The sequence below is a fragment of the Lepus europaeus genome, chromosome 15 (genome assembly GCF_033115175.1).
Source record: "Lepus europaeus isolate LE1 chromosome 15, mLepTim1.pri, whole genome shotgun sequence".
NCBI classification, from domain to species: domain Eukaryota; kingdom Metazoa; phylum Chordata; class Mammalia; order Lagomorpha; family Leporidae; genus Lepus; species Lepus europaeus.
In genome coordinates this window covers 77,874,854-77,895,632 of record NC_084841.1, presented here as the reverse complement: position 1 = coordinate 77,895,632, position 20,779 = coordinate 77,874,854, and the positions used below count along the sequence as shown (strand labels likewise).

At 42.8% G+C, this 20,779-nt stretch overlaps 1 protein-coding gene across 3 annotated transcripts in view; it reads right to left on the bottom strand.

Annotated features, from left to right (window-relative positions):
* Positions 1-8,363: 8,363 nt before the first annotated feature.
* SKIC3 (SKI3 subunit of superkiller complex) overlaps positions 8,364-20,779 on the bottom strand; it is an 86,941-nt gene continuing 74,525 nt past the window's right edge. For all 3 annotated transcript variants that reach the window (XM_062212391.1, XM_062212392.1, XM_062212393.1), the window contains 3 exons: positions 15,461-15,591; positions 13,270-13,393; positions 8,364-9,086 (listed from right to left, as the gene is read on the bottom strand). In XM_062212391.1, the coding sequence (XP_062068375.1) occupies positions 9,012-9,086; positions 13,270-13,393; positions 15,461-15,591 (330 nt within the window). In that variant the 3' untranslated portion in view covers positions 8,364-9,011. The remainder of the gene's footprint in view (positions 9,087-13,269; positions 13,394-15,460; positions 15,592-20,779) is intronic.

Sequence of the window (20,779 nt, the reverse complement as noted above, 5' to 3'; positions counted from 1 at the left end):
TCACGAGCTCAAAGTCATTGATTTCCAGTGTGTATGGGACATCCAAGTGGAGGAGTCTAGCGGTTAGCGGGAGATGGGCTGAAAGCATGACAGAAAGTTCTGGACTAGGGAGATGTCTTTGGAAGTCGGCAGCAGAGACCTGGCTATTGGTAGTGTAGGTGAGAAAGAGATTGCTAGGAGGGGTGGGGATGGAGTGGGGGACATGAAGACCACACCAAACGGGGAGCACGCTTAGGATATCCAACACTCGGGGAACCAACAGGCAGAGAGACCTGGGTGAGGAGAAGGAGATGGCAGCGAGGGAGGTGGAGGCAGTGCCATCCTTGGAAGGGCTCAGGGAGTTCCTGTTGGCAGATGACGGCAGCGACTGACCTGGCATTCTACCGCGATTGCTTCAGGGCCTACCAGATCTCCAACTACCCTGTCTTGCAACGCAAACCAGAATGCTGAATGTCTTACACAGCTCACAGAGAACAGTTGCAAACTCTTTCCCGATTCTCCTTAAATGCACTAAAATAAATGTGCAGTTGATTCTCACAGGGTGGTGAGCCCTCTGGAGAGAGGCAGGATTGCAGCCAGCAAACAGACTGGGATGCTCTGGCCCCTACCCAACTAGGCACTTGCCTCTCCAGGAGTTCAGACACACACACACACACACACACACAACCTGTGGAATGGGCTTCATTTTATTTCAGGGCTATGCCTTAATCTATAGTCATGAAATGTTCTAACTCCATAGACTGAATTTCCATAACCCCCATGCTCCTTGCTGAGGTTCTCCTACCTCATTTGCAGAAGCTATTGATATGCATGTAATAAATGTCATTAATCAGAAATGACCACCACTAGGTCATCACCCAGGCCCTCTTCCACAGTTGCATAAGACGCAAGTGAGCAAACAGGAAAATGAACCAGGCTTCTGGGCCGAGAAGGTCTGACAAATGGAGTTTAAACCCAGTACAACAGTTATTCTCCGTGTGACCTAGGGTATGTTCCTTAATTCTGGACTCCCAGCTTCCTCATCTTAAAACAGGGATGAGTATTGACTGTACCTGCCTTGTAGGTTATTGAAATAATTAGGTGCCATCATGGAGCTATCACCAGATATTGCAGGCTGTTCAAAGCAGTCCAAATGGATGAATTCATTCACTCTACCAAGGCACAGAGGGGTTAGGTAGCTGACATGAGGTCTCATGGCCAGTAAGAGATGAGCCAGGATTCCAACTCACCGCAGAACCTTCTCGTAAACATTATGTTATACGATTTCTCTCCATGTGGACGTCGACTGGAGGTGCACCAGGCGCTGACACCAGTGTCCAGGGAAGCCTATTTTCTCCTTAAAACCTGGCATCAAGGCAAACCCAACAGCCATTGCAGTTGGATAAGGGCAAATGGTACCCAAGTAGCAGAAGACTTCTCCAAAGAAGTACTGCTGTGCCCACGAGGCCAGTGTTCAGGGATGGGCTCCAAAGGGGCACGGTACTGGACAAACCCACACCCCTGCAACTGAACACAACTCCTATAACCAAGCATCTCTCTGGTCTCTACGCCTAAATTCCATTACTTAGCCCCTAAGACTTTGAGCATCCTGACACCAACACAAAACCTTCAAAAAACGTGGGATAGGTAGATAAATGGAAGAGTAAATGTAGACGCAAACACGCAGTCATGACCTAGAGCCAACCGCCTCCTCTGCAAAGATTAGTTGGTAACTAAGAGATCAAGGTTCTTCCATCTCACCCAAGAAAGTGTCCAGGTACCCAAGACTCCCAGGAGGGTCAAAGGACAGTCGGTGCACCCTGAAGAGAATCTAGAGAAAGTCAAAGAGGAAAACCAAAGGCTGGCACTTGTGATCTTATCAAGGAAAATTAAAATAGTTAGCTTAATTGGCCTTGGTTTATATCAAGTTCAAAATCTAACAAGGTGGAATAGTCCATATTACTTACCTTCATATTTGCATAATTATCTTTCTCCTACAATTCCTTCCTAGAATTGAGAAATGGAAATGAGAAATGGAAATGATAAATGATAGCATCTGAATGTAGCTTGGGAAGATAACCAGCCTGTCTCAAAGACATATACCTCAACTATTTCACATTTCTTTGAGCTGACAGCAATTATTGACCAAAATCTGAGAGTTGTATTGGGAGCAAGCTTTGGGTCTAGATTCTACTTGCCCAAGACTATAGAGAATTTAAAGAGAGTTGATCTCTCTGAGCCCCACCCCTCTTTTATTGCCTGTAAAATTAGGGTATCTACTATAAAAAAGATGTGAGAGTTAAACATGGTTAAGTGTTAAGAACTTGGCCAACGGTAGGCAGTCACTGCACTCGCTCTGCCCGCGCCCGTCAGGCTGTGGGTGGCAAAGCCCAAGTGGGTAGTGCTTACCACAGCATAGGCACCACACCCTCCTCGGCTGAAGGGCGGGCTTGGCTGGCATGCTGCCAACAGCCTTTGAGAGGCTCCTTCTTGCTTGAGCTTTCCTGGGAGCTGCGGGACTGGCATGAACAAGTTTATTGCTGCCTTCATATTTCCCAATATTCACAAGTGATTCCCCGCTGCTTATTGTAAAGCTGGGGCTTGCGAGGTGATAAATCATGTATTAAATCCGAACCTGTGTCTCAGAAAAGTCTTCCATCCACATGCACAGCACTGGTCCTGAGCCACTACAGGGCAGGCCTCAGGCAACTCAGAAATACCTGGGAGCACTTCAAAAAGTTCATGGAAAAAGGAATTTTTAAAGCCATTTGGTTTTGTTGTAAAAAGTGTTTGAAATCCATGTATACAACGGGTCTTCAAAAAGTTCATAGGTATGAAAAACCTATGCTGTGGAAAGCCAAGACACTGTGGCCAAAAAAAAAAAAAAAAAATCCTACATGAAGGATCTCTGTGAGACCCCTGTGGAAATAAGGGGCCATCAAAGAAAGATGTAGTTTTCTCTGAAGGGAGGAGAGAACTTCCACTTTGATTATGGCCTTGTTTAAATAAGGTTGGAGTTTGTGAATTCAAGAGGCTCCCATAGCCTTGGCAGCTCATGACAAGAGCCTCGGGTGATTACTGACATCATAAATAAGAGTGTCAATTGTTAAATCAACAACGGAGTCACTGTGCACTTACTCCCCATGTAGGATCTCTGTCCTTACTGTGCTGTACTCTGCGAATTAACAGTAAAACTACTATTCAAACAGTACTTTATACTTTATGTGTCTGTGTGGGTGCAATCTGTTGAAATCTTTACTTAGTATATACTAAGTTGATCTGTATCCAAAGATAATTAAAAATGAATCTTAATGAAGAATGGGATGGGAGAGGGAGTGGGAGGTGGGATGGTTTGGTGTGGGAGAGAGGTTATAGGGGGAAAACCCGCTATAATCCTAAAGTTGTACTTTCAAAATTTACATTTATTAAATAAAAATTTTCTAAAAAAAAAAAAAAAACTTCCACTTTGCTTATGGCCTTGTCTAAATATTGATGGAGACTGTGGATTCCAAAGGCGTCCACAGGCTCGGCAGATCATGACAAGAGCCTTGGGTGATCACTGACGTCATACATGAGTGGTAATTGTTAAATTAACAACAAGAGTCACTGTGCACTAATTCCCCATGCAGGACCTCTGCCCTCAATATGAGAATTAACTGTACTTGTTTTCAAAGTTTGTGTGTGTGCAAATTGTTGGAAACTACTTAGTATAGAGTTGGTCTTCTGTGAACAAAGTTAATTGAAAATGAATCTTAATGGAGAATGGGACAAGGAATGGGAGAGAGCGGAGGAGGTGTGATGGGAGTGGGGACAGGAGCTCGGGTATGGTGGGAAGAATCACTATATTTCTAAAGTTGTACTTATGAAATTTGTACTCATTAAATAAAAGCTTTTTTGGGAAAAAAGCAAAAAAAAAATCTGTATATATGAAAAAATCTGTTTACCTTAAATAAAATTTTAAAAAATTGAAAAACCCAAAAACCTACACTGGATTTCATTTTTTTTTTTTTTGCACCAAAATAAATATATCTTTCAACGCCATTTTCCATGAAGTTTCCTGAAGCACCTTGTGTTTGCTTCCACCTTGGAGAAGATGCTTAGTGCAAATCTTCTCCTCAGCACTCCTCCTCCTCTCTGCCTAGCCTCCTCCTTTCCACACACATACCAGTTTGCTCCGTCTGGCTTTTCTCAAAGACATCCGTGTCCCAAACACTGAGAAATTAGCACTGCCAGGAATGCACACAGGCAAGAAAGCATGCAACCAATTGCAAAGATAAAACCCAGGGTCGTCTTTTTTCCACACCACTTGACCAAACTTCCAGAGCTCAGCATGTATCTAAAGACCATTTGTAGGGTATTTTGGATGTATTAAATTGAACAATTAAGATTAGGATATTTTTAATGTGTGATGTGTATTCTTTTTTTCCGGAAAGATTTATTTATTTGAAGGGCAGAGTTGTGGCGGGGGTGGGGGTGGAGGGATTGATCTTCCACCTGCTGATTCACTCCCCAAATGGCCGTTAACAGTTGGGACCAGACAAGGTTGAAGCCAGAAGCCCTGAACTCTTATCTGGTCTCCCAGGTGGTGGCAGGGCCCAAGCACTTGGACCATCTTCCACTGCCTTCCCAGGTGCATTAGCAGGGAGCTGTATCAGAAGTAGAAAAGCCGGCCGGCGCCGCGGCTCACTAGGCTAATCCTCCGCCTTGCGGCGCCGGCACACCAGGTTCTAGTCCCGGTCGGGGCACCGGTCCTGTCCCGGATGCCCCTCTTCCAGGTCAGCTCTCTGCTGTGGCCAGGGAGTGCAGTGGAGGATGGCCCAAGTACTTGGGCCCTGCACCCCATGAGAGACCAGGATAAGCACCTGGCTCCTGCCATTGGATCAGCGCGGTGCACTGGCCGCAGCGCGCCAACCGCGGCGGCCATTGGAGGGTGAACCAACGGCAAAAGGAAGACATTTCTCTCTGTCTCTCTTTCACTGTCCACTCTGCCTGTCAAAAAAATAAATAAATAAATAAATAAAAGAAGTAGAAAAGCCAGGATTTGAACCAGTGTTCTGATGTGGGATGCCAACATCGCAGGCAGTAGCTTAATTCAGTGCCACAACGCCAGCTTCAGACTAGGACTTTTAAACCAGTACCTGGTGGTTTTCCAGAAAAGTTCCTGACTGCCTGAGACTACACTCTGCAGCATTTTTTTTTTATCTCCATAGAGATTAAGCAATGATCACATTTTGTATGATCAAAGGACAAGAAATAGCTTCAAAAAGACAGAGTCTAAAAATCTCAAGTTATTGAAGCCACGTGGAAGTCAAATAATACGAAAGTCTTGTTTACTGTGGGTGGTCCTTCTGTGGGAACAACCTCTTTGGCACTTGGCAGGCACACATAATTCCCTTCCGGGGCTGGCTTCCAAGAACGTATTCCCTGAGTAGTATAGGGCTGGTTTTCTTTGCCAAGACTGGTCTCCCTATGGGTCTCTGCAAAGGGGCTCTTCCTTAAGGTTTACAAGCCCAGGGGTCCCTCTGCTGGGCGGAAGCAGAGGTTGCTGCTTCACAGTACAGCACCAAACACCTTGTTTCAGCTCACTTCAGACTTGGAAACTGCGGACTTCAGAGCAGCATTAGATAGCTCATGCAAGGCCCTGTGTTTTGGTTTTTTTTTTTTTTTTCTTTTTTTTTAAAATTCACATAAAAACCCAAGGCCAAGTGATGGACTTAACTCAGTCACATAACCATTCCATATACTTACTTTTTTTTTTCCGATTTATTTATTTGAAAGTTTTTCCCATATTCTGGATCACTACCCAAATTGTTACAACAGCAGGGCTGGGCTGGGCCAAAGTCATGAGCCAGGAACTCAATCCAGGTCTGCCAAGTCGATGGCAGGGACGTAACTACTTGAGCCAGCATCTGCTGCCTCCCACAAGCAGGAAAAACACTGGAGCCAGCACTGTGGCTGGGCAGGTAACACTCTTCCCTGTAAAGCCAGCATCTCATATGGGTCCTAGTTCGTGTCCCAGCTGCTCCACATTGGATCCAGTTCCTTGTGAATGGCCTGGGAAAAGCAGCAGAAGATGGTCCAGGTGTTTGGGCCCCTGCCACCCACATGAAACTCCTAAAGACCCTGAAGAAGCTCCTGGCTCCTGGCTTCAGCCTGGCCCAGTCCTAGCTGTCACAGCTATTTGGGGAGTGAGCCAGCAGATGGAAGATCTCTTAATTTCTCACTCTCTCTCACTGTTAACTGACTTTCAAATAAATAAATAAATCTTCTAAAAAACAAAAGAATTGAAAATACTGTTCCCCAGAAAGATCCTAATCAGATAAAGAAAGGAGAAACCCAGGATTATAAGGCAAAAGGCCCGGAGCACCAGGAGACTCCACAGCTCCGAAGTGGATATGCTTTCTCAACCAAAAATGGGGCAGGCACTCGGAGAGTTTTCCGACTTCTTAATCTCATTTATAGGAAAAGTCTTTATATAAGGAAATATTTTTGTATCTGTATGCTGCATAAATGTTCTTTTTAAAGTGCCAAATCAAAGCCAATAAACAAAATGAAGGTCTTACTTAAGCAGGCAGTTGAATGCTACATCTTAAACAGGTAGCATGGAAGCCTCAGAATTTTCTATTTGCAACTGAAATGAAAGAAAGACCTGTGGAGCGATGTTCACCCAGAGTTCCACATTTCTGAATGTCCGAGCACTAAAGTGGATCTGCAAGCCTCTCAGATTCATACTCCAAAGCACTCTTGATTTTTGTGTTCCTTTGCAATTTCCCCAGACAGACAGCATTACCTAATGCCTCGAATGGTTATAAATCATCACATTTTTTAATTCCCTTGTTGTACAACCTGAGTATTTCCAGCCAACCCTATTCTTTGTAGAAACCCAAATTAAAGCAATTTGTCAACTGCTCACTTTGTAAAGTGAAAAAAGAGCATGGCATTTTAAACGAGGTTGGTTGGTTGGTTTTTGCTTGCTTGTTTGTTTTTGTTTTTTCTGATAAGAAGTGACTAAAAGAGAGATCTCAAGAAATGTGACAAGTGACCCCAAATACATAATGTTCCTGGAAGTTTACTTGTGACCCAAAATGTTTTACCATAGGAAATTATCACATGCCAAACTAATCTATAAACATCTAATTAATCAATAGCCAAGCGGTGGATAAAAAATTGCCGAAAATGTACTACCATTCTCAAACAAAATAGAACAATAAAATAACAGTATGAATGCTTACTATTGGTTCTTCAGGAAATAACCTTTAATTGAATTCCTCACATGAATCGTATGTATAAACTGCAGGGAAATGCAGGCCACTTTGAGAGCTCCTAGAATCCGGCGATGCTGGATACATTTCACACTTCCTCTGCTTTAAGACACTGGTTAGCACCATTCTCCCTTATAAGCCAGTATTAAATGACTATCCTACGGACACTCAGCCTAGTCTGGCACCAAGCAATCTGAAGAGAAGCTGACACACCAGGGTTAAGAAAGGGTATGTGCACAAACTCAGGAACGAATGACCTCAGATGGGTTAGTGGAGGTGTCTTCCCAGCTCTCCTCTCTACAAAGCCTGGGTCTGAGGCCCCTGGCAGTGGGAATCTGGCAAGGAAGTCAAAAGGTTACCCCTTGCCTTGTGGGCCTGGGGCCAAGGCTAATCAAGTCCACGCTCCCATGGAAGCACCCTGGCGAAGCAGGTGACACCAGAAAGCAGACGGAGGCCAAGAACCAGCCCGAAGCACTTAGCGGACGGAGCCAGCGCGTGCTCTGGGAAATGGCTGGGGTGTTTTCCTGGGCACCAGGCTGCACAGGCAGCCTTGCACACAGGGCACCTCTGGCTAAGGGCCAGGCTGTGACAAGCAGCCAGTTATGAGGGTAAGGAAGACACAGAGAATGGAGCGTGCTTAATCTTGTTACAGAAAGGAAGGGAGGAATCGCTGCATTCATCTGGCAGCTCACAAATCTAAACAAATCTCGGACTTTCTTAGGCACGCCTTTGAAACGCACAGTCCGAGGCCTCTCATCTGGAAACCCTGGTTACCTAGGTCTGAATGGTTATTAAGGTTAGCCAAATTTCGGAAACACCAGATTACAGTTCAACAGATTAGCCTTTGAAATACAATTTAATTACAGATTATCAGTTTATGTTAGCTCAGAAGTTGACACCGTAAACCTGTAGTTTCAGAAAAACCATTCACATAGATTATATAACCACCTATCTTGGTATAATAAATAACATGTAAATGTCCACATTTTTAAAATCATAAATCCAAAATAAGCAGCATATAGTTTCTTTAAATATGTAAAAGGCTTTATGAAAAAAATAGATAACTATGCTTTCAAGTTTTAAAATTTGAAAGTTAAAGTATTCTCATACTGATACTATAAAGAAAGTAAGATGCTGTACTTTATTTCAGAAAGTTCAAGTTTTTCATCATAATTGAAGGAAATGCATGATTGAGTAAACATCGATAGCATTGTTTTCCATTAAACGCAGCCATGCACCTGAGTGCTTTGAACTCTTATGCTTCTTCAATAGGATCTGAGATGAATGAATCACTAGCAAAATAAGTTAGAAGATTATTTGGATTTTATGATGAGTTGGTCTGAACTCCAGAATTTATAAGAAAAAGTAACTGAATTTAATAAATGGAAATTCTTCAATGCACTAATCTGCTTTTGCAGATTATTTAGAAAATGGCTATTAAGGCTTTACTGTAAGGGCTTAAAAAAAAGATTCTGTGCACCATGCATAAGCAGGAAACTATGGTTTAGAAATAACTGGTGAGCAACCCAGGGCATTGTGGATTTCCTTGCACTGTGGACTTCTGAAATCAAAGACGCTTTTCAGTTTAAAATTAGGTAAACAGTTAACGGAAAGCTACATCCCTAACTTAAGAACTTTAAGTTCTTTAGATTAAAAAAAAAGAAAAGAAATAGATGATTATTATTTTTTTTTTCTTAGAAAAATTGGTGCTTTGGGGAGGTCCTGATTCATTGCTTCATTCGTACAGCCTTTTTCTTTGCTTCTTAGCTGTTATTGTGAGGATAATTTCTGATGCAGTTTCAATGCCCTTGTATCTCTGTGAGTTTCAGCATTCTTGACCAGCACCTGCGGGAGAATCAGGCAGAAATATGAGGGTTTTGATTATTATCCGTATCTCTGTTCAGATCCATAAAAGCCAAGCACGCCAAAGGGCAGCAGTCTTGAAAAGGCAACAATAGACTCCATAAGAAAAAGTGACTGTGCAGTCTGTCCCTGCTGACATGAACTGCTTAACCAAAGCCAGCATCAGACACAGGCACGGGGAACAGCATCTTGACTGCTTCCTCTGTCAGCACTAGGTAAAAACTAAAGGTCGTGCTGGCATTTGTAGCGGTGCTGAAGATACCCCTTGAGATGCCCACGTTCCAGATAGAAGCCCCTAGTCTGAGTCCCAGGTTCACTCCCAATTCCATCTTCTTACCAATGTGCAACCTGGGAGGCATCAGGTGACGGCGCAAGTGCTTGGGTTCCTACCACCATGTGAGAGATTTGGACTGAGTTCCTGGCTTGTGGATCTGACCTTGCCTAGCTCTGGCCTGCTGCAGGATATTGGGGAAGGAAGCAGTCTGTCTGTCTGTCTCTCTCTGACTTTCAAATTAATAAATTAAAAAAAAAAAGATTAAATGTTTTGAAAAGAAACTAGAAAAATTTAAAGGTTTTTGTTGGTTGGCTTTGTTTAAAATACTTCTGGGTTTAAATCCTTACCCAAAAAGTCCATTTCATGCATAGAATTGTAAAATGATACTGCTCCCTTTTAAAATAACAGCTTTGTTAATTCTGGGTTCTAAGCTTTATTAAGAATCTTTATCAAGGGTTTATCAAGAATTTTTTCAGCCATGTTCCATACTGCAGTGCTGGTTCGAGTCTCCAGGCCTCTGCTTCTGATCAGCTTCCTGGGACTTAATCTGTGTCTCCCACAGGAGTTACAGGGACCCAAGTACTTCAGCCGTCGCCTGCTGCCTCCCAGGGTGCACATGAGTCTAATGAGCTTTCTCGAGTAAAAGAGAAATTATGTTGCTAAAATTGTTGGTTAAAATATGAGACACTTAACCCAATTTACTGTTGTGTACTCTACCTTTTTCAAGGCAATTTTAAATGCCTATATAGGCTTATGTGTTTACATGTCAGAACCATCTCAGGAAGAGTGCAGCAGAAATTGTCACACACATTTTAAAGAAAACTCAAGGAGAAATAAAACACTTTTTTAAAAGATAATATGAACCCCATTAGATTCTAACTCCTTTCCAAGCTACTGATTTCCCTCTACTGCAGTGGCCATAACAAAATACAGTAGCACCCAGCACCTCTGCCCACCCTTTCTCCTATACTACACAACACATCAGAACAACGTCCACGGGCCAGTGCTGTGACGCAGCGGGGTTAAGCTACTGCTTGCAACGCCAGCATCCCACATTAGAGCGCTAGTCTGAGCCCCAGCATCCCCACTTCTAACCCAGCTCCCTGCTAATGTACATGGGAAAGCAGCTTTTGACCTTGACAACCACCTGGGAGACCTGGATAGAGTTCCAGGTTCCAGGCTTCCACCTGACTCAGCCCTGACCATTGCAGCCACTTGGGGAGAGAATGAAAAGATGGAAGATCTCTTTCCTTTATCTCCCTCCAACTTTGCCTGTCAAATTAATAAATAAAATACATTTTTAAAAAAATAATAATAAAGAAGACTATCCAAAAGACCTTCAGAAAGTTAGCAGAAAAATGTGTATAATTTATGAAAAAAACTATGCAAGGATTTCAAAATTTTTTTTGCATCAGAGTGGGTGTTTAACCTTGCAGTGCCTGGATTTAATCTCTAGCTCCTGACTCCAGCTTCCTGTCAGTACTGACCCTGGGAGGCAGCAGTGATGGCCCAAGTAACTGGCTTTCTGCTACCCATGTGAGGGACATGGATTGATTTCACAACTCCTTGTTCGGACCCTGACCCCAGCCCCAGCCAGCCCGGGCCATTGCAGGCACTGGCAGAATGAAGCAGAGTTTCCACAAACTTTCTGATGTACCCTTGTGTTACCTATAGGTTAAAGCAGTGGTCCCCAACCAGGGTGATTAGACCCCAGGCGGCATTTGACAAGTGGAGAACATGTTTTTGTTTGGCACTAGCAGGGTAGTGGGGAGAAGCACAGTACTTCTGGTTTCTAGTGCTTAGAAAGATTAAGACTGCTGCCCAGCACCCAGCATTCCACAGGACCGCACCACTCCTTGCAAAGAATCACCCAGTCCACAGCCTCAGTAGAGCTGAGGTTGAGAAACTGAACTGAATAGGCTACAAGGAATAATCACATTCCTAGCGCAGCAAAGCTAAACACGGGCAGGCAAATATAACGCCATTCTTGTGATGTTAACGCAAGACCAGTACCAACGTATGCATCTCTTTCCTTTGGTTTACTGCTTTGCCTTTTACTAAACCATTTGGTTCATCCATTTCTAATAACACAGCAAGTGAAAAAGTGAGTACAGTTAAGTCATTCCTTTCTGGCAGAAACACAGAAAGGCGGAAAGACAGGAAAAGGGAAGAAAAGGAGAGGAGAGGAAGGAAGGGGGCCGGCACTGTGGTATAGTGGGTAAAGCTGCCGCCTGCAGTGCCAGCATCCCAAATGGGCACCGGTTCGAGTCCCGGCTGCTCCACTTCCGATCCAGCTCTCTGCTATGGCCTGGGAAAGCAGTAGAAGATGGCCCAAGTCCTTGGGTTCCTGCACCTGCGTGGGAGACCTGGAAGAGGCTCCTGGCTTTGGATCGGCTCAGCTCCGGCCATTGCGGCTATGAACCAGCAGATGGAAGATCTCTCTCTCTCTCTGTCTACCTCTGCCTCTCTCTAACTCTGCCTTTCAAAGAAAAGGGAGGAAGGGAGGAAAGCAGGAAGGGAGGGATGAAGGGAGGGAGGGAGGACAAGCAGAAAGAAATAGACAAGAAGGAAGGAAGGAAGGAAAAGTTGATTCTTGGTACTGCCTCAGGTTAGGTTTAGATGGTAACACATTTGCAAGGCTGTAAATTTCACTAAATAAGGGCTTCAGATCAGCAGTTTTCCATTTTTATAAAACTCAGTATATCTGATGAATGACTTAAACTTGTGATGCTCTCACTGGTTCACAGGAAAGTACGACCAATTAGGCAAGCCTCCTATAATTCTATCCTCCCTCATTTCAAAAAGCTTACAAGAATTCACTGACAGAGGAAAGTGTGAGAATAGCCATGAGTCTGCTTTATTTCATTACAAAAAATAAAGAAGTAAAACCCTATGTCATCCATGGCTGGTACACAACTACTTCCTACTTCATAACCAGTTACGACCCCAGGGTTTCAAAACAATGTCCTGGGCCTCAGGACTCGCCATTCATTTGGATTCTGCCTCTCAAATAATCACTCTCAAAGAAAACTGAGCAGATTCCCTGTAAGTCATCTAGCACATACACAGGCTGAATTTACATTCCACTACTTTTATTATCTAGTTAGTTAGTTAGTGAATTTTTAGCTGACACGGGATTTTGTATATATTTACGGGTACCATGTGATGTTTGATACATGCACACCCATATAAACTATTTCTAAACATAGCTTTAACAGTCCTGTTACTTATGTCCAATAACTTGGATTCTGATATTTATAATATCAAAACAGGAACTTCATAATCGATCCATGGAAAAATACAAAATATAGATTTAACCTTGAAGCCATAAGCATAAATGCTTTCCTATTTTCAAACATGACACAATTGATATTGCAGTCTTTTGTTGGCTCAAGAATTACATGCTCGTTTTTTTGAAGTTCAGTCATAAAAACAGAATAATTTTGAAAAAGAACTCTTGGCCGGCGCCATGGCTCAATAGGCTAATCCTCCACCTAGCGGCGCCGGCACACCGGGTTCTAGTCCCGGTCGGGGCACCGGATTCTGTCCCGGTTGCCCCTCTTCCAGGCCAGCTCTCTGCTGTGGCCAGGGAGTGTAGTGGACGATGGCCCAAGTGCTTGGGCCTTGCACCCCATGGGAGACCAGAATAAGCACCTGGCTCCTGCCATCGGACCAGCGCGGTGCGCTGGCCGCAGCGCGCTGGCTGCGGTGGCCATTGGAGGGTGAACCAACGGCAAAAGGAAGACCTTTCTCTCTCTCTCTCTCTCTCTCTCTCTCTCACTGTCCACTCTGCCTGTCAAAAAAAAAAAAAAAAAAGAAAAGAAAAGAAAAAGAACTCTTAACACATTTTAGGTCCAAGATGAAATATCTTAAATAAGATTAAGGCCTTACTTCAATGAGCTCGTCGTCATTTTTGGCATGTAAGTGTCTCAGCAGATACCAACGTGCAGTTGATACAACAGATTTGGGATACCCAGGCTGATAGACCACTCTCTCCAAAAGTCGCCGTGTCTCTCTGCAAAAAAGAATTTACATTTAGTCCAAAGGAAGTAAATTATTATTTCATACACACATGCATGTGGTATGTGATTACTCACAATTTTTTAATCCAGATAATGATAAAGGAAACAAAAATGGTTAATATTTCTTAGGTGTTTATCCTGCAGTAGATACCTGTGCCTGATATGCTACACTTTTACACATGTGGTCATATTCAATATTCAGAACCTATTGCTATTACTAGCGCCATTCTGCAATAAGCAAACTAAGGCTCATGTCAAATAGAAAGGGGAGAAGAGCCGTACTTTACGAGCACTTCGGAGGGTCCACTTTTAATCTTTTTGAAACTAGGCAGAAAATAAATCAATAAATAACACAAAAGTGACACATAGTGAGACAAGAAATATTTACCCTCCACACTAGAAGCTAAGTGTATAGTATCAGGCTTTCATTGTACAGTTCCAAGGACATACATAGTATGCAAACCCATTGTACTAACAGGCTGATTTACAGGTATAGCCTATCTTTTTCTTTTCTAATTTACTAACATATATGAACCCCATCATATCTGTATTGGTAGAAACAATATAAACAGCAGTAATTTCAAAACTGCTAAGTAGAAGGATCTTGTAAGTAGCAATAACTAAAGAACTCATTTTGAAGTTTTTCCATAAGAATAAAATAGTATGTACACTTTTTTCTTAGATTAGTATTTATTTGGGCTAGTCTAGAGAAGTGATAAAAATAAGAGAGGTATTAACAAGATTACAGGGGGAAAGGGGACCAGTGTTTTCCAAGTCACCCACAATGTGCATCAACATAAAGAGTTCATTGAAAAGTAAAAATTACAGCTGAAAAGCATTTCTTAGTAAAACTGGTCAGACAGAAACAGCTAAATGTGAACGACCATTAATGAACAATGATAGAAGTGGTGATTAGCCACGGGGTCTTAATTCTTCCTTCATCCCTGTTTTTGGATGTCTTTTGCCACATACTCTATTTACATGTACTAAGCTCTTTTTCTACAGTATCTATCATGTTCCAGTAATGTTTGTTCCTGAATTATGATTTTACTTATGGTCTTCTGTATTATGCGTGACAGCTGTTAGAGCTGGATATTATTTTCAGAGTTTTCACATACCCTTATTTGTTTTTTTCATCTATATGACCTTTAAGTAATTTTCTTCTAATTTATTTCTGGCCCTATCCCTACCCACTAACAAAAATATTGCCTGGATTTTTATATTTTAATCTGAGCAGCTTTTGGATTTTCTGGATATGAAACGATACTACTTACAAACAATACGTCTCTGTCTTTTGATTATTTATTACTTTTTCCATGGCTTACTGCATTAGCAAACAGCTCCTATTAATTTAGCCTTGAACTTGGGTCCTGTTGGTCTTTTTTCTAAGAATCCACATCACACTGTTGGCTCATCGTAAAGCTGAAAACAAAATTCCAAGGCTGGGGCCAGTGCTGTGACATAGCAAGTAAAGCTGCTGCCTGCGCTGCCAGCATCCCATATGGGCACCAGTTCGAGACCAGGCTGCTCCTCTTCTGATCCGGCTCCCTGCTGTGCCCTGGGAAAGCAGCAGAAGATGGCCCAAGTGCTTGGGCCCCTGTACCTGCATGGGAGACCTGGAGGAAGCTCTTGGCTCCTGGCGTTGGATCAGCCCAGCTCTGGCCATTGCAGCCATTTGGGGAGTGAACCAGCAGATGGAAGGCTTTTCTTTCTTTCTCTCTCTCTCTCTCTCTCTCTCTCTCTCTCTCTCTGCCTCTCTGTAATTCTGCCTTTCAAATAATTAAATCTTAAAACAAACAAAACCCTCAAAGGCCTTCACTTGAAATGCTGTTACTGCCAAACCTCCTGCTCTGTATTTATGTATCAAATTATTTCTTAAATACAAAATCTTGTTTTCTTCCTTATTGGGTTGCTAGAACTACCCCTTCCAAAGTGGATAAAGATAAAAGAATAACCCCAAAGTCTGCTAAACTAATTAGAAATCATTCCTTGACAGTTTCCTAGGTGGATTTAAAGTGAAGAAGCATCCAAGAAAAAAAATGAACAAAGATTCTCCATACCTCGCCCCCATTTTGCGGCTGAACTGTAACAAGGCTTGCAAAAGAACAGCCAGTGGACAAAAGCAAAGTTTCATGGCTTCAGCTGTAGCCTCTTGAACCAAGGATGGCCAGTGGTCACCGGAAATATTAGCCTGCAAAAACATACATATTAACTCCAAGTTTTTAAGACGTTTACTGTAAAAGAATGCAGTTCAGCTCTCATTGATTGAGCGCTGGCCTATCTACACAAAAGATACAAGGAACACAGTTACTGAACATTACTGAAGATCTGATTCCTTTCTTGAAGCGCTACAAAGGGTAGGCTGGAAGGAAGGCCTTGAAGAGGAGGCACCATTTACAAAACACTACATTATTATTATTATTTTTTAAATGCTCCACGCTACACAGGTGAATAAAATCAATGGTTTAGTAAGCCTTTGATCTACCAAATATAAAAATGCTAACTTTGACACAATAAGTTAACTGGTAATGATAAAGTTCTACATTTCAAAAATTATCTAAAGAAACAGGAAAGGCTAAACTATTTTAATAAAACTTCAATATAGAAACAAAGTGCAAACAGATCAGAGATTTAAAAGCTGAAGGCACGGACAGATGCTGGGCAGCATGGTTAAGTAAGACACCACTTGGGGTGCTCACATCCTGCATCAGAGTGCCTGTGGTCGAGTCCTGGGGCCACTCCTGATTCCTGCTGATGTGCACCCTGGGAGGCAGCAGGTGATGGTGCAAGTACTTGTATCCCTGTTACCCGTGTGGGATGCCTGGATTGAGTTCCAGACATCCAGGCTGTTGCGGGCATCTGGCGAGTGAACCAGTGCATAAGAGACCTCTCTCTCTTTCAAATAATTTTTGTAAAAAACTAAGTCAAAGTTGGCAATACTGTAAATATTTTTAAATGTCTTATCGATGAGAAATGTTAATGTATTAATTCATTAGTTGGGTTATGGATGCTTAGTTTTATGATACATACCAATGCAAAAATATCATAGATAAGTATTTCTTAATAACTGTTAATAAAATGAACACTACTGAATTATATAAGGAAAATGCATTAAAATTTTTTTATTAAAAATAAAATTGTACACATTTTAATGAAGTCAATATAATGAGCCAATATGTAGTCCATTTCAAATACTAAATTCTAAAAGTGTTAGAGCAGTAATCTCTCAGTGCAGTGCAGGCATTAGTAATTCCTGTCATCACAGATGAGGAAGTTATAATGATAATGAGCTTAAAAACAACAGAGGCTGTGAGACATCTTCTGTAAGGTGGGTGCACTGGGACAATGGGTACATCTGAGAAGGTAAACAACACAAGGCAAGCATGAAGCACATTTTTCTAAAATCTCTTTAAAAATTGGTAACATCGGAGCTGGTGCTATTGCTCAGCGTGTTAAAGGCCCAGCCCGCGGTGCCAGCATGCCATATGGGTGCCAGTTTGAGTCCCGGCTGCTGCTCCACTTCTGATCCAGCTCCTTGCTAATGCACTTGGGAAAGCAGTGGAGGATGGTCCAAGTGCTTGGGCCCCCGCACCCATGTGGGAGACCCGGAAGAAGCTCCTGGCTCCTGCCTGGCTCAGTCCTGGTTGTTGTGACCTGGTTGTTTGGAGTGAACCAGCAGATGGAAGACCTCTGTCTCTCCTTCTCTCTCTAACTCTGCCTTTCAAATAAAAGGGAAAAAACAGTAACACAAAACTTTCACTGGATATTTTTAATAATGCACTCTCTAAGTTCCAAGAAATCATATCAAGTTTTCTGTAAATCAGTACAAAGGTTATTTCATATAACTGGAAAATTGAACAATGTGATCAGAGTGTACTTTTCTTTTTGTCTCCCTGTCTCTCTGCAATATATTCAAAGAGGACTTTCTCTCTGTTCCTGAATGTAAATTACAGCAGTCCTCATGAGTCATATCAATGTTTCCTTCATCACAAATGATGTCCTCTTCCATTCACCATTTTACTCTTCATGGAAAGGTATTTACTGAATCTGAACCTCCCTCCCCAGGCCCTTCAGCTCCCAGGCTAGGGTGGGGTTCAGACAGTGGCAGATGGCTTGTCTCTCTTCTCTCATACTGCTGCCTTTTCTTCTGAGCTGTGGTGCCAGGCCTCTAGGAAATTATCACAAGCCTGTGTACTACTGGGAAGATGGTGTCAAGCTCTCCAGGCCTGATTTTTCCACCCCCTCAGGCTGGCTTTATCAGATTCTAACTTCTTAAGTAGTTGCTTAGCTGCATTCGCACTACAATAGCCTTTGGGGCCTTGTGCAAAATAAAAGCACAGGGCTGTTTGTTCAAAAATTAGTAACAATTCAAGAAGGCAATTGCAGAGCACTGAGCTAAGTGTGGAGCCAGGGACACAGACCACGAAGGCAGCCCTGCTCACCTGCAGTTCTGCTAACCTGGGCAAACGGACAGAAGCTCCTTGACTTAACATGGGGTTGTGTCCTGATCAACCTAGCATACACTGCAAATACTGTAAGTCAGAAATGCACTTCACGCACCTGACTACTGACACCCTCGCCAGCAGCACAATGTGCCACCGTCTCGGTTGGCACAGGGTGACCGGGAGCCACGCTCACTGCCGCTGTCTGGTGTTGAGTGGATCGTTCGTGTTTGTTAACCTGGGAAAGGCCACACTGCAACATTCAAAGCACGGCTTCTACGGAATGGATATGGTTTTCCCATCACTGGACAGCCAAAAAACCTGCTAAGTTAACCATCTGAGACAGGGGCATCCAAACTGTATTCCGCTTACTCGCTGCACATCCTGTAGCAATACGGAAACTCTAGCTTCCTCTCTGCTAAGATTCCGTGACCCCTGTGGACTGCCCTCCGGGGCAGGATCTAAGATAATGCCAGTCCACTCTCACACTTGGCTGTGCCCACTTCTAAATCTCACAAACTGAGTACCAGGGATCCCATCTGCAGCAACTGCCCCCCACTCCTGTGTCTCCAGTGAGGCCACTCTCCTGAAACACTAGCACTCTCTCTTCTGTATTAACATCTCAGAAACCTGAGAAGCACGTTTCAGACAGCTGTCCGCAAGCTTCTGTACACACGCCTTCAGGACCTCAGAGGACAAACGGCAAAGTCCCTCTCCCTATTAGGGTCCCTTCTTCACCTGTGTGTCTATGGAAACATGAGGGGGTTTACGGGGGAGACAACAGCTCTCTGCCAAGAAATGCCTTCATAGGTCACCTCCAACACTCCTCTTCTGATGCTGTTATAGCTTCCTTTACAGGTTAAGATTTTACCCACTTCAAAATCTGTATCATTCAGCATGGGCATGGAGTGCAGGGGTAAAGAAGCCACTTGGGGTGCCGACAGCCCCTTTTAAAATGCCTAGGATTGAGTCAAGGCTCCACTTCCAATTTTAGCTTCCTACTAGTGCATACCCTGGAAGGCAGCAGGCGATGTCTCAGGTGCTTCAGTCCCTCCTGCCCACATAGGAAACTCAGACTGAGTTCCTGGCTCCCAGCTTCTGCCTAGCCCAGCTGTGGCTGTTGCAGGCATTTGGGGAGTGAACCAATAGATGAAAAATCTTTGTCTGCTTCTCTATTGAAAAGAAGTAATTTTTCAAAATACCTATCTCCATCTAGTATCTTATTTTGGAATTGAACATGTAACATTTTAGGTAAACTTTCAGTTTAATATCTGTTTCATCTATACTCACACATTAAGTAGTAGTTCATAAAACAGACTAATTTTAATATCTCCATCTTCCCCACACTGCCAGTTGTTTATGTGCAAATGTGGCAACTCCTTTATTTCTCTGTAATAAGAAATGGGGGTGGGGAGGCATTTGGTGCAGTGGTCAAGCTGCTGCTTGGGACATCCGCATCCTATACCGGCGTGCCTGGGACAGTGCACTGGCTCCATTCCCAATTCTGGCTTTCTGCTAACATATACCCTAGGCAGCAGGCGATGGCTCAAATTCTTTGACCCTGCACCCGACATGGATTGAATTCTGGCTCCCGCTTCACTCTGGTTTAGTCCCATCTGTTGTGGGCACTTGGGGAGTAAACCAGCAGATACAGATCTCTCTCTGTCTTTCCACCTCCACTTCTCTCTCTCTCAAATCAAATGAAAATAAATAAATAAAAATTATATTGAGATAAATTTGTTGGGTATCAAATTTTTAACAAGAACAAATGACATTTGGATAGTGTTTGAAGGTCACAAAGGTTATCTGTAAATGTTACTTAATTTGATATTCCTAACAACCCAACAGGAAGATGAAGAAGATACCTTCACTATTACAGTCAAAGAAAATGGCTCTGCACAGTTAAACTGGTGGAAGATTTCCCAGAAGTAAATGGTAGAATCAGAATACAGGCTGTTAAAGAAAATACTCTTGTGTTGGCAGTGGACTGATGTGCAGTATACCTGGGTATTCCTGTTCTGCAAGCTGACTTCCCCATTTGTAATAGGATTGCTAAGACAGTATATTGAGTAAGGCACTTATAACAGCACCTAGAACAGACTAAATGCTAGATGTGTTTGCTATTGTTAGAGCTATTACTAATTTGTTTTATTCCAGGTCAGATTTAAAATTTCCCAGCATTAAAAAAAATAGCATTCATAACTAAGACATAGTAAGTTAGGCTACAATAGCGTCCATGTCTCCAGTTCACACACTCAAGAGCGTGTTACAGTAAGTACTACATGTGGTTTCACAGCTCACCGGTTACCAAGGTTAGAAAGACCTTTGTTAAACATAATTATGAGACAAACAAATGGTGGGTGATCTACAACTACTGTTACCACCATTCCTTTCCACCCAAATCACCTCAGATTTGACCACAATACTATTTGCCCATTCATTAAAAACAAACAAAAACCCTCCTATGTACAAGATAGAATGAAAAAGCAATGATGAACAGAACATGCACCCTGGCCTGAGGAGCACTTACATGTGTTCAACAGCAATTGTAACAAAGCTGAAAAGTTTCCTAGTTCTTATAGTGATTGCCGGTTTCTTATCTACCCTTCCATATAATTCTCTAAGTACATGCACACACAAGCACACATGGCATACTTGGAGATATGTACTTGTAGACACATACACCACACACAAACACCAAATGGGATTACATCACATACCCTGTCCTGCAGTTGCCCTCCCTTCACTTAAACATGGCTCTTCAACAATTCTTCCCTACCAGCAAATAAGACTTGCAGATGAACATATGTAAACTGGCATCAGAAAACAGGATGTCAAGTTGTAAATTAATAGAAGTCCCTCTGACAGAATGTCAAACTGAACTGAGAAGCGGCTGAAATTTTAAACACTGGCATGTCATCTGTGGAAGAGTGCTGG